The 17,424-nt window shown below is 41.9% G+C and overlaps 2 protein-coding genes across 2 annotated transcripts in view; one reads left to right on the top strand and one right to left on the bottom strand.

Annotated features, from left to right (window-relative positions):
- Positions 1-6,037, top strand: part of MRPS27 (mitochondrial ribosomal protein S27) — a 110,231-nt gene extending 104,194 nt beyond the window's left edge. The window contains exons 11-12 of the mRNA XM_055555058.1: positions 5,456-5,511; positions 5,801-6,037. Of these exons, the coding sequence (XP_055411033.1) occupies positions 5,456-5,488 (33 nt within the window). The 3' untranslated portion in view covers positions 5,489-5,511; positions 5,801-6,037. The remainder of the gene's footprint in view (positions 1-5,455; positions 5,512-5,800) is intronic.
- Positions 6,038-10,134: 4,097 nt separating this feature from the next.
- Positions 10,135-17,424, bottom strand: part of MAP1B (microtubule associated protein 1B) — a 93,475-nt gene continuing 86,185 nt past the window's right edge. Inside the window, exons 6-7 of the mRNA XM_055555075.1 lie at positions 15,264-15,502; positions 10,135-14,132 (exon numbers count right to left, since the gene is read on the bottom strand). Coding sequence (XP_055411050.1) covers positions 13,977-14,132; positions 15,264-15,502 — 395 coding nt within the window. The 3' untranslated portion in view covers positions 10,135-13,976. The remainder of the gene's footprint in view (positions 14,133-15,263; positions 15,503-17,424) is intronic.

The raw sequence follows: 17,424 nt of genomic DNA on the forward strand, positions 1-17,424 counted from the left end.
AATTATAAAAAGAATTTTGGACAAAAGATAGAAGGAAGGCCGGGTAAAGACTCCCAGGGAGAAGATGGCGACATGAAAGGAGTGGTGCACCTACAAGCCGAGGATGGCAGGCCAATGCCGGAAGCCGGAAGCGGCGAGGAAGGCTTGTGTTCCGGAGCCGTCAGAGCGGGGCCCTAGCGTCACGTTGCTGTTGGACTTCAAGCCCCCAGTACTGTTCTGTTCTGTTAAGTCACTCAGTCTTTAGTCTTTTGTTACAACAGCCACAGGAGACTGACACACACCGTTTGTTTTCTGTCTGCTTCTGACCTACTGAGTTTGGTATACAAAGTTGTGAAATCAACCTGACTGGTTTCTCTACAGGTTTACAGATGTCCTCTCAGCTCAGTAGTCTTTTCATTTCTCTTACTAACTTTCATTTTTACCTCAATAGCTTTTCAACTGGGTCTGCTTAAACCCCAGACCCTTGCCCCACCAGAACTGTGAGCAGATGTTCTTGCCTCCTACTTTATCAAGAAGACATAGGTCGCACAGTACAACCTCACAGCTCCCTTATTTCTGCAAGTCTACAGTCTTATCCAGGACTTCCTTCCCTTCCAGAAACTAAAAAGCCGTTATCCTGCCATCAGTCAAAGCTACCACCCTGTCATTCTCCTTCCTTTTGTCTTCAGACTTCTTAAAAGGGTATCTCCACTTCCTGGTTCATTGCTGGCCTCAGACCCTGAGGATTTGGCTTTCACTCTGCTGCATCTTAGCTGCAGTGATCCTCTACCATCTGCTCTGTTTAGCGCCCCTGACCTTCCCCGTAGAGGCTCGGTGACTATAGCGGGCAGTCTGTCTCTGTTCTGACATGGCTTTCCCACACAAGCGTTTGTGTGGCACATGCTGTGTGCTGGGCATCATAAGTGAGAGCCATGGAGTCTTCACAGATGAGTCAGCATTGGACTCTACCCTCAGATAACTTATATTCTAACAGAGGAGGCCAGCGCAGAGGCCCTATCATGTTTGATGGATGATGGTGGTTAGTTTACTGAGCAAAAGTGCCTTTTGAAGTATCTTGGGTCTTCTGCTTGACATAATGAGGGAGAGGTTGAAAAAGCCCTGCCCTTGATAGACTAGTAAGTATCATTAGAAACACAGAGTGCTGTGGGTGTTCACAGGAAGAGTACTTCAAGCCCAGAGTTGGGAAAGCTCTAATGAAGGGAAATCACCATCATCTGCTTTGTGCTTTGATTAGTCACATAGGTCTGGCTCATGCTGTCCTGGGGCAGATATGGTCCTCATCTGCCCTGTGGAGTCATGTAAAGTAGATGTTCAACAGAAGTTAGTTTAAACTGGACTGAAATGAACAGCCCACACCTACCCTGCACCTCCCTACCGTCCCCACAAGCAAAAATAAGAAAAAATAGAAGAGAAAGGCAGATTGTTTGAGTAAGAAGAAGCAATAATGAGGTACAAATACCTTCGTCTCCTCTCCTTCGAAATGTGTTGCCTTGACTCCAAACTTTGCATTTTGTCTTCATCACTCCTGGCTGGCTGTGGATATCAGATATGCATATAGGAAAGTTGTCGATTTTCAGTTCAGTCGCACAGTTGTGTCTGACTTTTTGCAACCTCGTGGACTACAATACACCAGGCTTCCCTGTCCATCACCAACTCCTGGAGCTTGCTCAAATGCATGTCTGTCAAGTCGGTGATGCCATCCAACCATCTCATCCTCTGTCATCCCCTTCTGCCACCTTCAATCTTCAAGCATCAGGGTCTTTTCTAGTGAGTCAGTTCTTCACATCAGGTGGCCAAAGTCTTAGAGTTTCAGCTTTGGCATCAGTCATTCCAATGAATATTCAGGACTGATTTCCTTTAGGATGGATTGGTTGCATCTCCTTGAGGTCCAAGGGACTCTTAAGAGTCTTCCAACACCACAGTTCAAAAGCAACAATTCTTCTGTGCTTAGCTTTCTTTATAGTCCAACTCTCATATCCATACATGACTACTGGAAAAACCATAGCCTCGACTAGACAAACCTTTCTTGGAAAAGTAATGTCTCTGCTTTTTAATATGCTGTGTAGGTTGGTCATAGCTTTTCTTCCAAGAAGCAAACATCTTTTATTTTCATGGCTGCACTAACCATCTGCAGTGATTTTGGAGCCCGAAAAAATAAAGTCTGTCACTGTTTCCATTGTTTCCCCATCTGTTTTCCATGAAATGATGGGACTGGAAGCCATGATCTTAGTTTTTTCTGAATGTTGAGTTTTAAGCCAAATTTTTCACTCTCTTCTTTCACTTTTATCAAGAGGCTCTTTAGTCTTTGCTTTCTGCCTTAAGGGTGGTGTCATCTGCATATCTGAGGTTATTGGTATTTCTCCCGGCAGTCTTGATTCCAGCTTTTGCTTCATCCATCCCAGCATGTCGCATGATGTACTCTGCATATAAGTTAAATAAGCAAGGCTTTGACATACTTCTTTCCCAATTTGGAACCAGTCTGTTGTTCCATGTGCATGCCTAACTGTTGCTTCTTGACCTGCATACAGATTTCTCAGGATGCAGGTAAGGTGGTCTGGTATTCCCATCTCTTGAACTTTCCACAGTTTGTTGTGATCCACACAGTCAAAGGCTTTGGCGTAATCAGTAAAGCAGAAGTAGATGTTTTTCTGGAACTCTCTTTTTCAATGATCCAGTGGATGTTGGCAGTTTGATCTCTGGTCCCTCTGCCTTTTCTAAAACCAGCTTGAACATCTGAAGTTGTCAGTTCACGTATTGTTGAAGCCTGGCTTGGAGAATTTTGAGCATTACTTTGCTAGCGTGTGAGGTGAATATGATTGTGCGGTAGTTTGAAGATTCTTTGGCATTGCCTTTCTTTGGGATTGGAATGAAAACTGACGTTTTCCAGTCCTGGCAGCTCAGCAGTGGCCACTGCTGAGTTTTCTAGATTTGCTGGGATATTGAGTGCAACACTTTCACAGCATCATCTTTTAGGATTTGAAATAGCTCAACTGGAATTCCATCACCTCCACTAGCTTTGTTCATAGTGATGCTTCGTAAGGCCCACTTGACTTCGCATTCCAGGATGTCTGGCTCTAGGTGAGTGATCACACCATCGTGATTATCTGGGTCATTAAGATCTTTTTTGTACAGTTCTTCTGTGTATTGTTGCCACCTCTTAATATCTTTCTGCTTCTGTTAGGTCCGTATCATTTCTGTCCTGTATTGTGCCCATCTTTGTATGAAATGTTCCCTTAATATCTCTGATTTTCTTGAAGAGATCTCTAGTCTTTCCCATTCTGATGTTTTCCTCTATTTCTTTGCATTGATCACTGAGGAGGGCTTTCTTATCTCTCCTTGCTATTCTTTGGAACTCCGCATTCAAATGGGTGTATCTTGTCAATTTTACAAGTAATCAAACTAGTTTATCAAAGTTATTCTTTCACTCTGAATGAAATATTGGTAGCATATTACTGAGTCTAGGGACACTATACTGCTAAACTTCTTACAGCGCACAGGGCAGCCGCCATAACAAGAACTGTCCAGTCCACAATGTCAGTAATGTCCAGTTTACAAACCCTGCCATAAGGTATGCAAGCTGGGCATCCACAGGAATTTTTGCAGTGACATTGATGAGACCCAAGAATAATGTTTGTGTAAATGGTTCATTTACAAATGATGTTTCTTAGGCTAGAAAAATCATTATTTGTCTCTTATCTAACTGTATATGATTATAAAATGCAGTGTCAGAGGGTGGAGCCATTATCCCTTCAGATAAAAGTCCGTATGCTTCTGCTAAGTCACTTCAGTCGTGTCCAACTCTGTGCGACCCCATAGACGTCAGCCCACCAGGCTCTCCCGTCCCTGGGATTCTCCAGGCAAGAACACGAGTGGGTTGCCATTTCCTTCTCCAATGCATGAAAGTGAAAAGTGAAAGTGAAGTTGCTCAGTCGTGTCCGACTCTTCACGACCCCACGGACTGCAGCCTTCCAGGCTCCTCCGTCCATGGGATTTTCGAGGCAAGAGTACTGGAGTGGGGTGCCATTGCCTTCTCCAGAAGTCTGTATGGGCAAGGATAAATGGTAATTTACAATGTCATGGTAGTTTTGGGTGTACAGCAAAGTGATTCAGTTTTATATGTATATATGTATATTCTTTTTCATTATAAGATATTGAGTATAGTTCCCTGTACTATACAGTGGGACCTTGTTTATTTTATACATAGTAATTTGTATCTGCTACTCCCAAACTCCTAATTTATCCCCCTACCTCTTTTCCCTTTGGTAACCATCAATTTGTTTTCTATGTCTGTGAGTCTGTTTCTGTTTTGCTAGTAAGTTCACTTGTATCATATTTAAGATTCCACATAAAGATCCCACATATAAGTGATACCGTACAGTACTTGTCGTCCTCTGACTTACTTAATATTGACAATCTCTAGGTCCATCCGTGTTGCTGCAGATGGCGTTATTTCATTCTCTTTTATGACTGAGCAATATTCCGCGGTGTGTGTATTTACCCCCTCTTTATCCATTCATCTGTCAGTGGACATTTAGGTTGCTTCCATGTCTTGGCTGTTGTAGGTACTGCTGTGAACATTGGGGTGCATATATCTTTTCGAATTTGACTTTTCCTGGTTATATGTCCAGGAGTGGGATTGCTGGGATAATAGGGTAACTTTAGTTTTTTAAGGAGCCTCCACCCTATTCTCCATAGTGGCTACACCAATTTACAGCCCCACCAACAGTATAGGAAGGTTCCTTTTTCTCCACAACCCCTCCAGCATTTATTGTGTAGACATTTTGATGGTGGCCATTCTGAGTGGTGTGAGACGATACCTCACTGTAGTTTTTATTTTCATTTCTCTAATTAGTGATGTTGAGCATCTTTTCGTGTGCTTATTGGCCATCTGTATTGGAGAAATGTCTCTTCAGGCCTTCTGCCCATTTTTTTGATTGGGTTGTTTGGATTTTTGTTATTGAGCTGTACAAACTGTTGTATATTGGAAATTAATTCCTTGTTGGTTGCATCATGTGTGAATGTTTTCTCCCAGCCCTTAGGTTGTCTGTGCTTTATATGATTTTGTTTTCTGGGTTCTGTACCTGGAACTAGGAGCCTTGAGTTCCATGAAGCTGCTTCCTCTCCGGAGTCAGCAGAACCTGACACCATTGCCGCCAGTTGTGTGGCTGAGAGGGGGATGAGTTTGGAAATGGGTTCAAGCAAGCTTTGGTTTCAGTGAATCATAAAATGTGGTGTGATTTTCTTCTCATTCAGAGGTTGTTAATGACCTTCAAAGATGAAATTTCAAACTGAAAATGATAAGTTTTGAATCTTACTTTAGAAAACATGGAGAAAAGTGCTTTTCAGCAAGCAAAGTGATGTTAGGAAAATCACCTTTTATTCCAAATAACAGCTTCTTCATTTAATAATAACCTTTTCTTCCCCCATTGATTTGGCCTTTTTGCTTACATTGCAGGCTGCCCTGAGGATGTTATTACTTGTATGGTAACAAGGAAGTCCAGACTAAGGATGGTAACAGTACCCCCTGAGATTGTGGCATTTATTACTGGGATCTTGGTTTAAAATAAAACTCTTAGGTTGTGTATTTATTATGCATAAACGTGAGAATTCCAGACCTGAGCTGGACATGTTTAGAAAGTGGTTTATCCTTAGAAAAAGCATCTGAAAATAAATTCCATTATGGGCTTTAAATGGTAGATCGAGGACTTAGGGGAAGGTTTATAAATGATTTATAAAAGGGACACTATATCCTCTGATATACCCAGGGGTAAGAGAACTTGCTTTGTGTTTTGGTTTCCAGGATGCTTCATCTCTGCAGAGTTCAACATTTCAGTTCTTAAAATGCTGAGGCTGATGTGCCTAAGATTGTGTGTGGAGTAAGCAAGAATGCTCGTCTCCTCAGGTGATAGTCTGCTGGGCCACTCTCGGGTGTCAGTGTCTCCAGGCTCCGAGTCACAAGCAGTCCTGTACCCATATCGATTACACAAATTGTACTTAATGACTCTTTGTGGATGCCTGTTCATACCTAATTAAATCCTCTCTAATCCTTATATAATCCTGCAAGGCAGAGATTATCAGCCTCATTTTGCAAAGGAGGAAACTGACTAATATGACTTGCCTAGGGCCACACAATTAACGAGTGGCAAGGACAGTGTTTGAACACAAGTTTGTCTAATTCCAAACCCCTTTCATACAACCACCCCATATAATCACTGCGCTGAGCTGAAACTAAGTGTCTTCTTTCATTCAGTCATTCAGCAAATATCTATTGAATATCTAGTGTGTGTCGGGAATGGCTAAAGTAGTCACTGAGGATATGGAAGGGAACAAAACAGACTAAGATCCCTTCCCCCGTGTTTCTAGTCTACGGAAGGAGACAGATAATGAGTGTATATGCCACATGGTGATACAGAGAAAGCAAGGAAGAGGGAAGGAGAGTTCAGGTTAAGTGGCAGAGCTTGCAGGCTAATGTAGAGTGGTGAGGGAAGGCCTTTTTGAGATGATGACATTTGAAAAGAGACCCATGCAGATGAGGTTGAGGATCTTGGAATCTGCTGGGCAAAAGCATAGTAGACAGACACCAGTACTAAGACCCTGGAGAGAAGTGTGCCTAGAGTGCATAAGGAAGAGCAAGGCCCATATGGCTGGAGCAGACCGTGGAAGTGGGGGAGCCAAGGGAGATGAGGCCAGGGAGACCAGGGGTAAATGAAGGGATGGGTGGTGAAGGCCTGCTGCCCGCTAGTAAGGACCTTGGCTTTTACTCCAAGATGAAAACCACAAAAATTTGAAGGTTTTGTGCACTGGATGGCATGATATAACCTAGCATTCTTAGAGGATTGCTCTACTCTAGGTGCAATGAAAAGCATAAGCTTGGAGGCCAAAAATAGGAAACAGGAGACCAGTCATCCAGGGGAGAAATGACTGGCCTGAACAAGGGTAGCAACAGTGAATGTGAGAAGGGGTTAGATTGGAAGTGTCTTGAAGGCAGAGCCCACGGAATTTCTAACGGGTTAAGATTTTTGACTTGAGCAACTGGAATGAAGTGTGTGCCATTTCCTGAGGTGGTAAAGCCTAGGAGGAGAAGCAGTTTGGGGAGACTGGGAATTTATTTGGGAGTATGTTAAATTTGATTTGGGATATTTTAAAGACCCTACTGGACACAGAATGGAGCTTTTAATTGGCAGCTGTATGTATGAGTTTGGAGATCAGAGAAGTACAGACTAGAGATAGAAATTATAAAAGCCATCAGTTGACACACAGCATTTAAATCCATGAGACTGCATTTAAGAGTAGCGTGCATGATTGGTGTGAGTGGGGCATAGTCGAAGCTGAAACAGAACTGTGCCTGTTTTTCATGCCTTATGATGATGCGCAGCCATCTGTGAAACATTGCTGGTAACCCCCAGAGAATTAGCCAGAACTGCCTACATGGTTGGCGGGTAAAAGAATCCACCCACAATGCAGGAGACATAAGAGACAGAGGTTCGATCCCTGGGTGGGGAAGATCCCCTGGAGGAGGAAATGGCAACCCACTTCAGTATTCTTGCCTGAAAAATCCCATGGACAGAGAAACCTGGTGGGCTACAGTCCAAAGGGCTGCATAGTCAGACACGGCTGAGGGATTCAGCAGCAGCAGCTCATATTAAAGGAATGGACTGACCAAAACTCAGTCTGCCTGTGTGGCTCCAGTGAACTGCCAGGAGGTACAGTATAAGATCAAAGAGGAAATGGGATCCAGGATTACGCAGGAGACCAAGAATTCATGAGTCAAGAGTGTGTTGAAAGATGACTGATTATAAGGACAGAGAAGCATCTAAAATGAGCAATACATTTTTAAAGAGAAAGAAAATGTAGTCTTAGAACTGTAACAGAACTTTGTTAATTTGTCTGCAAAATAGGAGAACAGCAACTGAAGAAAAGCTCCCTTCAAGGTACGATAGAACAGGACCAGCTGGCCTGGTGGGGGCGGAGGGGCGGCATAGAAACACATGGAGGGGTTCGGGTTGGGTGGCCAGCACTGGGGGCTCTCTGGGAGGGAGGGGTCTCTTGGAGCTCAGGACTTCCTGTGCTTAAACCAGGGCAGTCCTGGGCAAAACGGGTTGCTTGGTCACTCTTAAGTTCAGGCCAGAAAGACTTCCTGGAACCGAGTCGTTTGGCAGTAGAATAGAAAACTTATCTTTGTTTAATCTGACAGATGTAATTAAAAATCTCTTGGTCATGATTTCCCACCCTGAGCGTTCACATGCTTAACCTTTTAATTTCTGGAGGGATTTCAGAATGCCTTCTGGCATACAGCAACTTCTACCCATCTACCAGCCTCATGACTTGGAGGCACAGTATAAGATTATAAGGAGTATTTGTGACAAAGGAACATCATTATGACTCCAGACAGGCTGCAGTGGGCTTTTGAGGCCAAAGGACCATCTCTGAAGACAGACAGGACCAAGTACTGGCATGTCCCTCTGTGGGCATGTCTTCTGTGGAGGGAGTTGAGGTGTTGGGGCCTCCCATCCTGCATCCTGCCATTCTAGGCAGTCTGTGCTTCCCAGCATCCCCTGAGCCTCCCTCTGAGCGGTTGGGCCTGGAATTTGCTTTGTCTAAAACACTGATACACGTGCACCTGGCCTCAGTTTAGCTTCACGTCTGCTGGTTTTCCTACGGTCACCTACACTCATCCTTGGATTTGGGGAGTCCCTGTCACTGAGACCAGTTAGGGAAGGACTTTACGTTTTGCTCACCTTTCAACAAACCCCATAGTCTTACCCACCGCTGGGTATGGAGTAAAGGTATAATAATCATTGAATGATTAAAGGGAGTCCTTCCTTTCTATTATTATTTATCATCACATTTCCTAAACGATTTCTAGTTCCAAGGTGTGAATCTTATTCACAGCATATTATGTTAGTTATACAGGGTTTATTCTGTAATTGAGCAACAAGCGAAGATACAATGACGGAGTGTGATGGCTTTGTAGAGCTCCAGAAAGTCAGCCCTTGGAGGAATCATCCAGTTTGACCATGTTGTCAAATCTTCTCATTTTTTACAGGTAAAGAAATTCAGGACAGATTAAGTGACTGAGGTCACACAGCCAGGTATGGCAAACCTAAGATAAGAACTTGGTTTTGGGGTTTATATTATAATTTAGTAGGAAACCCTCTCAATATCCTCCTTCAGCTACACTGCTCTATTTACTTTTTCTTTGTGAGCAATAATTTTAACTCTCTCTGATCTTCCAGTTTCTGTCCTTAGACCCCAAGGTCCTCTTGGGCTTAGCTATAAAAGATAACAGCAGTTGTCAGAGAAGGCAGTGGCACCCCACTTCAGTACTCTTGCCTGGAAAATCCCATGGACGGAGGAGCCTGGTGGGCTGCAGTCCATGGGGTCACTAAGAGTCGGACACGACTGAGCGACTTCACTTTCACTTTTCACTTTCACGCAGTGGAGAAGGAAATGGCAACCCACTCCAGTGTTCTTGCCTGGAGAATCCCAGGGACGGGGGAGCCTGGTGGGCTGCCGTCTATGGGGTCGCACAGAGTCGGACACGACTGAAGTGACTTAGCAACAGCAGTTGTAAAAATAGTAGCAGGGCCCTCTCAGAAGTTTACCCAAAACCAGGGAACCCACTCTTCAAAGAAAGAATATAATCACCCTCATAAAAGAACCCCCCCACACATGCACACCTCTGTGGGCAGCAGATCCCAACTCTCCGACGCGCCCAACAGCAATACACAACCAAAGACAGCACAGCACACACACCCACTTTTGTATTTTTATTGTGGAACTGATTTTCTTTTTTCTTTTACATCAAATATCCTCAATGGAAGAGGGGATATTGCACACAAATATCATAAAAGCACTACATATTACTTTCACTGGAAACTAATTTTCTACATTAGATATGACTGGATAGGATAGAAGTGATGCAGGATTATAAGACGTAATACCATACACAGCTGCGGACCGACACAAACACCATTCAGGACGAGAGAGAGAGGAGTGGGAGGTGCTTCTCGGCAGGGCCCAGGCCCCACCCTCCCGGGGGAAGGGCCGCGGGGCCTTCTGCTGGGCAGCCTGGTCTTGAGGCCCCATCTCAATGGCTCCTTTTTTGGGGGAGCGCCAAATGAGTACAGAGAAGCTGTTTATTTTTCCCTTCCTTTTCAGTTTTTGATGGTGCCTTTTAAAATGAATAAAGTCACAGATTTTTTTTTTCCATAGTAAATAGTTTTAATACCAGGTGAATAACCTAATCGCCTTCAAAGAAGTGCTCATCCCTAGGCTGCTTTTGGTGTGTTCAGTTGGTTAAATGATAAAAAAGCTTTACAGTTCCTTTCAAATGGAAACAGGATCGTTTCTTCTAAATCTGAAGTGCAAAAAAAAGTTATTAATCTAACTCACCATATCATTACTGAGCAAGAACCTCCTGTGACAAGTGACTAAAGAGGCAAGAAAAGCAATTTCAGAATTGCAGAACAGCTCCTGAGAGCTGAAATTTGGTAACAGGGAAAATGGGAAGTGGTAAAATTTCCATTAGCAAATGATTAAACCTTATTAAATGAGTATTGGAAAGCTCCTAAACTGTGTAAGCTATTGGAGACACTTAAAACATTCATATACACTGGGGAAACCATTCACTATGATATGTAAGGTTAAAAAAAAATTTTTTTTTGAACTCCATGGGAAATGGCATTTAAGGGTTGGGGGAGGGGCAAAGGGGAAGGTCAGTCATTGTATCCAGTCCCACCACAAGACTGAGAAAAGCATGCACAAGGATTGGGTTTTGAGAAATGGGATAGAATTAGTTAAAATCGAAAATGGAGGATCATCTCTAACATTTAGTCTCTGTAGAATTTTAAGAATACTACCAAAAAGGTCATGATCATGAGTGCTATATCTCTATGGAATCCCATCATTTAAACAGAATGTAAATTCCTTCCACTCAAATATTCAATCTATACAACTGGATTACATAATCAGTATGAATAAAGCTCCTAGAAGTCTGTGTCAATCTTTAGCTCTCACCATGAATGTACATGGTACATTGTGATGGCTGTTTCTAAACTAATTGTGTATTTATGGAACTAGCAAAATTAGGTTAGTCACACAGGTAGGAAAGGTGTCTGGAAGGACAGGAACAACCTATAATGTAAATATTGGTTTTCCTGTGATATTTGGGCTCTGTGGTCATCACTGAGAATAATGGATGGAGAAAGGTACTTATCTATTTAAAGAGCCAGCTGATCAGTGACAGCTTTTGTGTATTTTTTCCACTAAATTCCAAAGCAAAAAAAGAAAGAAAGAAAAAGAGTGGGATAGAATGGTTATATTTGAAGACTGGCTATAATTCTCCTAAAATGTTTGGTTTTTTTCTTAAAGCAAAATTATGTACATGGTAAATTAATGTGGGAAATTAGAAAACAATTCCATCTTCTATCAAAGAAAAATCAACCAGAGGTCTGAATTTGGCAAGAAGGCTGGAAGTCTCTTTCTCTTCCAATGAATTTTGTGAACCAACTTAACAACTAGTTATTAAGAATTATCATGAGTATCGTAGGTTGGCTCTTAAAACACCTTTGAAGTAGATGAGTTTATACTCATTGAAATCCATTTTTGTCAATGAGTTTCCTATCGTGTGTTCACTTTTTGTACCCTTAATCAATGCATTGCTCTTAAGGACTTCCAAGAAATAGGGTAATAAATAAAAGCTGCATTTCTAGAGAAGCCTAAAAAAAATAGATTAATTTTTTTAAAAAATTAAACATTTGAAAAATGTAATTCACAGCATTAAGTAGACTGCATTAGGTCCTCAGTGAAGGGACCCAGAAGAAGCATTGTTTAAACCCTCATAGTAGTTAGCAGTGCAAAACACACACTTATCAGACAAAAATAAACTAAAATGTTAATTCTGAAATAAATAACTACATAGAAAATAAAACGAGGTGATTGTTGACTACTCCGTAGGTCTTAAGAGTCTGCAGGAGACACAACGCGACAGAGCCCAGAACGGCTGTCACCAAAAAGTCTGCCACATCTGAACACTGGGTGCGTTGATCTGCAACTTGAAACTTGACGTCAGTTCTAATCATGAACTGGCTTCCCAGGTTCACAGTTCAGTGATAACAATGATGAACATGATCTCTGAACTCTACATAATAAACCATAGGAGCTGGAAATTCATTTGCTTTCAATGAATTTTTTTTCCCAGAAAAGAAAATCCCAAAGCAAATTTTTGCTAGGGTCCTTTGAACTTGTCTTGGTTCTTTTACCTCATGGTTGAAGATCTTGAAAGAAGTATGCAGGATACCACTGGGTGATGTACTTGTAAAGGCCTAGAAAAGTTTAGCCATTCTCCCCCACTCTCAAATAGCACATACCCAGATTTTTGTTATGGGACTCAAGGGGTGGGAGGTATTACTACTCCTGGTAGGATGGACTTTTAATAAATATTACTGCAATATCAGACTTCAGTTTTCACCAGAACTTCAAAAAACACTACTCATTTTTTTGTCTTACAAAACACTTAAAAAAAAAAAAAGGACTGTCACTTGAAAATTTTCTGTGCATTTTCCTGTAAATGAAAACATCTGTTAAAAAGTCATCTATGAAAAGTTCCCACATATCTTAAAAAAAAAAATTCTTCTGTACACTTGTTCCCATAATTATGCTGAAATTAATGGAAAATTAAAAAAAAAAACCACTGTAAGACAAAGGAAGCTAAATACTGTACACTTGCTGAGAACCTCTTCCACCATTAAGATTCATTGTTTTCCCAGTTCTGATCATAGTAGCCATTTTAGTCTTGAACTTGCAGTAGTAAAGAAGCTAAGACAGGCTCAACTTGTTTGGCTGAGGGGCCTGAGGTGGTATTCAACACAATGCTCAGCATCAGACTGTTGCACCAATCAGGTAAGCTCCAAGTACCCCTCCCACATGCACACACATGCTCCTGTAACTGGAGTATCTATAATCCTACACGGATGTTTTATAAACTTGCTGTCTCACATTAAAAAATAAGTGCATCAAGTATCTTTGTACATTCAAGTCACTTCCTAAGGCAAATTGTCTACCTATGTACTCCCAACTGCTTTGGTATTTGCTTGTTAATTGGGGTGGACTCGGGTGTCTCCGCATGCAGGTTAATTGACTCAGAGTGGACTAGCTGTGTGCACAGATGCTGGGAACATGCCTTAGATCAATCTACTTGTGTGTTTGAAGAGTCTGAGAGTTCTGAATGGGGTTCAAACCACTTGTATGTCCAGTCTACACTCCCTACACTATGTCAGTGTGCAGCCTTCAAACTGAAGGAGCTTAATTAAGGCGTGAAAAATCTCACATGCCCTCATAACAAGTGTTGTTCTTTTCTGTTTTCTTCCAGCCAACTTGTTTTAGGAAATTAAGACCCTTTTTGATGACTCAGACTGACACAAGTTGCAAACTTTGCAGACAACAGAATAGACAGAAAATGCAGACGTGACTGTTGGTTATTTTCTCCTCCCTGCCCCACCCTGCTCTCTTTCTCTCTGGTATCTCACCAGCACTCTCTACCATTACATCTCCTTCTCTTGCATTCTTTTTTCCTTCTCATTCTCTCTCTCTCTCTCTATCCTGTGTTCCCTCTCTTGTGCACGCGCACTCTCTCTCTCTCTCTTTCTCTCTAAGACAAATGCCTCTACCTTAGCAGAAGTCAGTTGGGTTTGCTAGTGCATGGTTTCCAAATGTTCAGCAGAGATGAACTGGGGTAGGTAATTTTGCAGTAACTTGAACCCTAGTGTGGGAAGACTACTACTTCCCTTAGCAATCAGCAAAAACTGAGAAATATTAGTGACTTGTATCACCATGACACAGTATAGTGTTTGGCAGGTAACAGTTCAGCGACTTATTTAGATGAATTGACTTTTTTTTTTTTAGAAAAGGTGGTTTCAAATCGAAGAATTTCTGGAAACAAAGTTCAAATCCTGTGGTGCGGCTGACCTTGGTTGTTACAGTTCGATCTTGCATGCAGGGAAGGATTCATCTTGCATAACCACTGTGCTGCTGCTTGCTAAAACCATGATATTGAGGTCCTGCTGTTTCTCATGGGTCTCCTGGTACCATTCCCTCATCACTTCTGAGTCATGAGTCGGGATCAGGGTCACCTGCAGGGAGGGAGAAAACAGCTGCTGAAGAGCAGAACCAGAAATGGGGTGGGGAAAAAATAGAACAGCAGTAAGGTATTAACTAGACCATTAGAAAAAGAAAGGGAAAGAGAAAAATATTCTATTGTCCTTAGAAAATCCACAGGACTTTCCAACTTACATTTTCTAGGAACCAGAATAAAGCTGCTAAAAAATTAGTTTTCCTGGGGCAGTTGAAGACTAGAACCAAAAGCAAGTCATGACTAGCCAGTTAGTTCATCTGTATCAGTTTTCAATTCTTTAGCATTATGAGAAGTTCTTCAGTTAAGGTGGAATTTCTTGTATTTTCTTTAACACAACTGATATGTTTTAAAGATATTGCATATTTAAAACAAAGGGGCTTTAGTTATTAATGCAGCCGAAAACCTTCTAATTGTATGTTAACTAACATTTCATCATGAGAGCAAAGATTTATGTCTCTGTGTGTGTGTTTGGGGACAGAGGAGTGGGGTGGGTAAGTGATTACTAGCTTAAATTCTACCTAGTATTCAGTAAGAGGCCACTGAGTGCTTCTCATTAGATTTCATATGATGAAATAACCAGGATTTCTATTTAACGTTATGCAAATACAGTTTCCTAGATCACTATACAAAACCATAAGTAAAACTTAGATAAAATCCATAGCTGAAATAATGAGTGGTTTGTGGCTCATTACGATGTTTGGGTGTTCGGAGTGTCCTGCTGAGGACCATTTTCAGCAGTGCTCCTCCTGCAGAATCTCATGTGGACAGCTGGTTTTCTAAATGGCCATATCTCTAGCTTTTGTCTACTTGGGAAAGACAAGTAAAGGCTAATCTTTATCCATCTCACATGGAAATACGACACTTGGTTATGCTGGTTAATTTTCTTGGTATATGAACGGTGTGTAATCTTGGGCCCACTCTGCAGATTATACTTTAGGGTGGTAAAGTGGCCTTCCTCCAAGTCCATGTTAGACCAGCTTCTGTGTGTGAAATCCACTTTGTCCAAGTGCAGCAGGCCCCCTGGGCACCTCATGCGGATCCACGGTGGTGTCTCATTAAACATGATCCCTTCCCGCTGCCTCTGGACACAGCTCCACGTGTTGTACAGACACCGTCCTGGAACTCTTACCTGCATGTTGCTGCCCCACTGGGCTTTCCCTTCCAGCAAGGCATCCAGGACAGCCCGGCTGGGCTCCTCAGCAGCAGGGTCGTTCCCACTCACCACGTAGTAGGATGACCTCACTCTCTTGAAAAATTCAACGTCGACATTCTTACTATTGCTATGGTTGGGAATATAGCATAGGTCCAGGTACACAGGGGGGCCTGGGGGCACAGCTGAGGGCTTGGACGTCTTGGTGGTTCCTGGCCCTTCAGTAAACAAATAAAAACAAAGAGAAGGCCAGGGTCACAAAAATGCAAAGAGACTCATCTGTCCAGCAGACCTTCCCTACTTATTCCCCAGAAGGTGCTCTGGGACATGGGAGCAGGTGTGGGCACTCCCCTCTCTCACAGAGGGCATTTGACAATGGCAGTCTGAGACAGCATCACCTGGCTGTTTACCATCTCAGGAGAAATGAAGAATGGGGCATTGCCCTTAAACTCATTAGCAATTAAGAAGAGTTGCCAAGGCTTTCCCCAAAGATAGAACTAGACGCTAACACTCCTAAAAGAGCTGCTAGTGTGTCTTTTTAAAGGACAAAGGAAAGCATCTGCATTTGGTAAAGCATAGTTAAGCCATCTTAGTAATTCATGTTAGGATTTCATTTAAAAGCAGTTTGGCCCACAGCTGAATATTATCCCCTCACATTTGATCTAGCCAGTAGTCAGATCTTAATGTCATATGACCTCCAAGACCCTCAGCACCTCAGTCTCATGCATAAACTGATGAAAACTCTGTATTCTCTCCTTAGGACAGTCCTGTAAATGGTAGACGTCTCTCCTTAGACAAGACTAGATACCAAACTTTAGCAACAGGAAGGTTCGGAAAGACTCTGCTTTCTCTAGCCAATCAGAACATACCGGACTGAGGTAAGGGGTAGGTATGTCACAGCCAAAATTCCCCCCAAGTCAGAAAGCCTGGGCAAAATGAAGGTTCAGATTAATCTCAGTTTCTGGCTACCTTGTTTCTAGAATTGGCTTTCTGATTTGTTCTAATTAGAAGGCTGAAACATTAACAGAACTAGCATTGTAAGGCAGTGGTTCTTCCTCCTGGCCACATGATTAGAATCATTTAGCATGCTTAATACAGATGCCCTGGCTCCAGTGGGCTATGGTAGGGCTTCACTGGCCAGGGTACCATCACTTTTTAAAAGCATCCCAGCCAATGCTAATGTGTATCTGGTTTGAGACCACTGCTGTGAAACCACTTAAAATACTAGCAAGATCCTCTATATTTAATTCTCTTGCCTTTCTCCATGGGATGTATAGAAACTGCCATCCCACACAGTCAAAACCAGCCATGAACTGGTTTATTTTTATTTTGGAGGGCAGGGGGTAGTGAGAATCGGCCAAACTGGTATTTGGATAAACTGAATCATTTCATGAATAGATTAACCAGCCATTATAATGAACCTAAGCTAAAAGTCCTAAACATATTCATGTGTATATCTCCCAAAGAATTCTGACTTGTAGCAGAGGTTTGTGAGTTACAGTTCATCTAATATTTTTAAATGCCTGCAGTTTCCACTTGCACCTTGAATCACTCCCATTGACACCAAATGAACATTGCTCATAGAAGCCCAAACTGAGAGAACCACTAGAAGTTGACCCAGGTTTGTTTTAAAATTAATAGTGCAGTTTTGTCTTTTAAAAAAATCTGTTGGAAAAAAAAAAAAAATCTGTTGGGAAAGCATCCTCAATGTAAATTCAAATTAACTCACTTTCCCTCAAAATTATCTTTAAATGACCAAAAAAAAAAAAAAAAAAAAGTGATAAAATCAATTGTGTGGGCTATAGTGTAAGTTTCATGAGTTTGGTAGCAAATTTCAGTTGGGTTTATATCTGTTTGAATTGATTTCATGTTTTCTCCTAAGTGCAAGGTCACTGTCAAGTCCTTTAGATCAAGATTTATTATCTGGTGGCTCTATACTAATTCTGAGCATGAACAAATTCAGTTTGTTTTCTATGTGCAAATAAAAAGAGGAAATCTGACATGAGTCTTGAAATTGATGCTTCACATTGCTTAAAAGTAAAAACTTGTACCTGTAACTAGTACTTCCTAAAGTATACTGAATTTCAGAGTCTCAAAGATTCGTCTATCAGATTTTCCATAATAAATCAAGAAAGTGTTG

This window comes from Bubalus kerabau, chromosome 18 (assembly GCF_029407905.1).
Source record: "Bubalus kerabau isolate K-KA32 ecotype Philippines breed swamp buffalo chromosome 18, PCC_UOA_SB_1v2, whole genome shotgun sequence".
Lineage (NCBI taxonomy): Eukaryota > Metazoa > Chordata > Mammalia > Artiodactyla > Bovidae > Bubalus > Bubalus kerabau.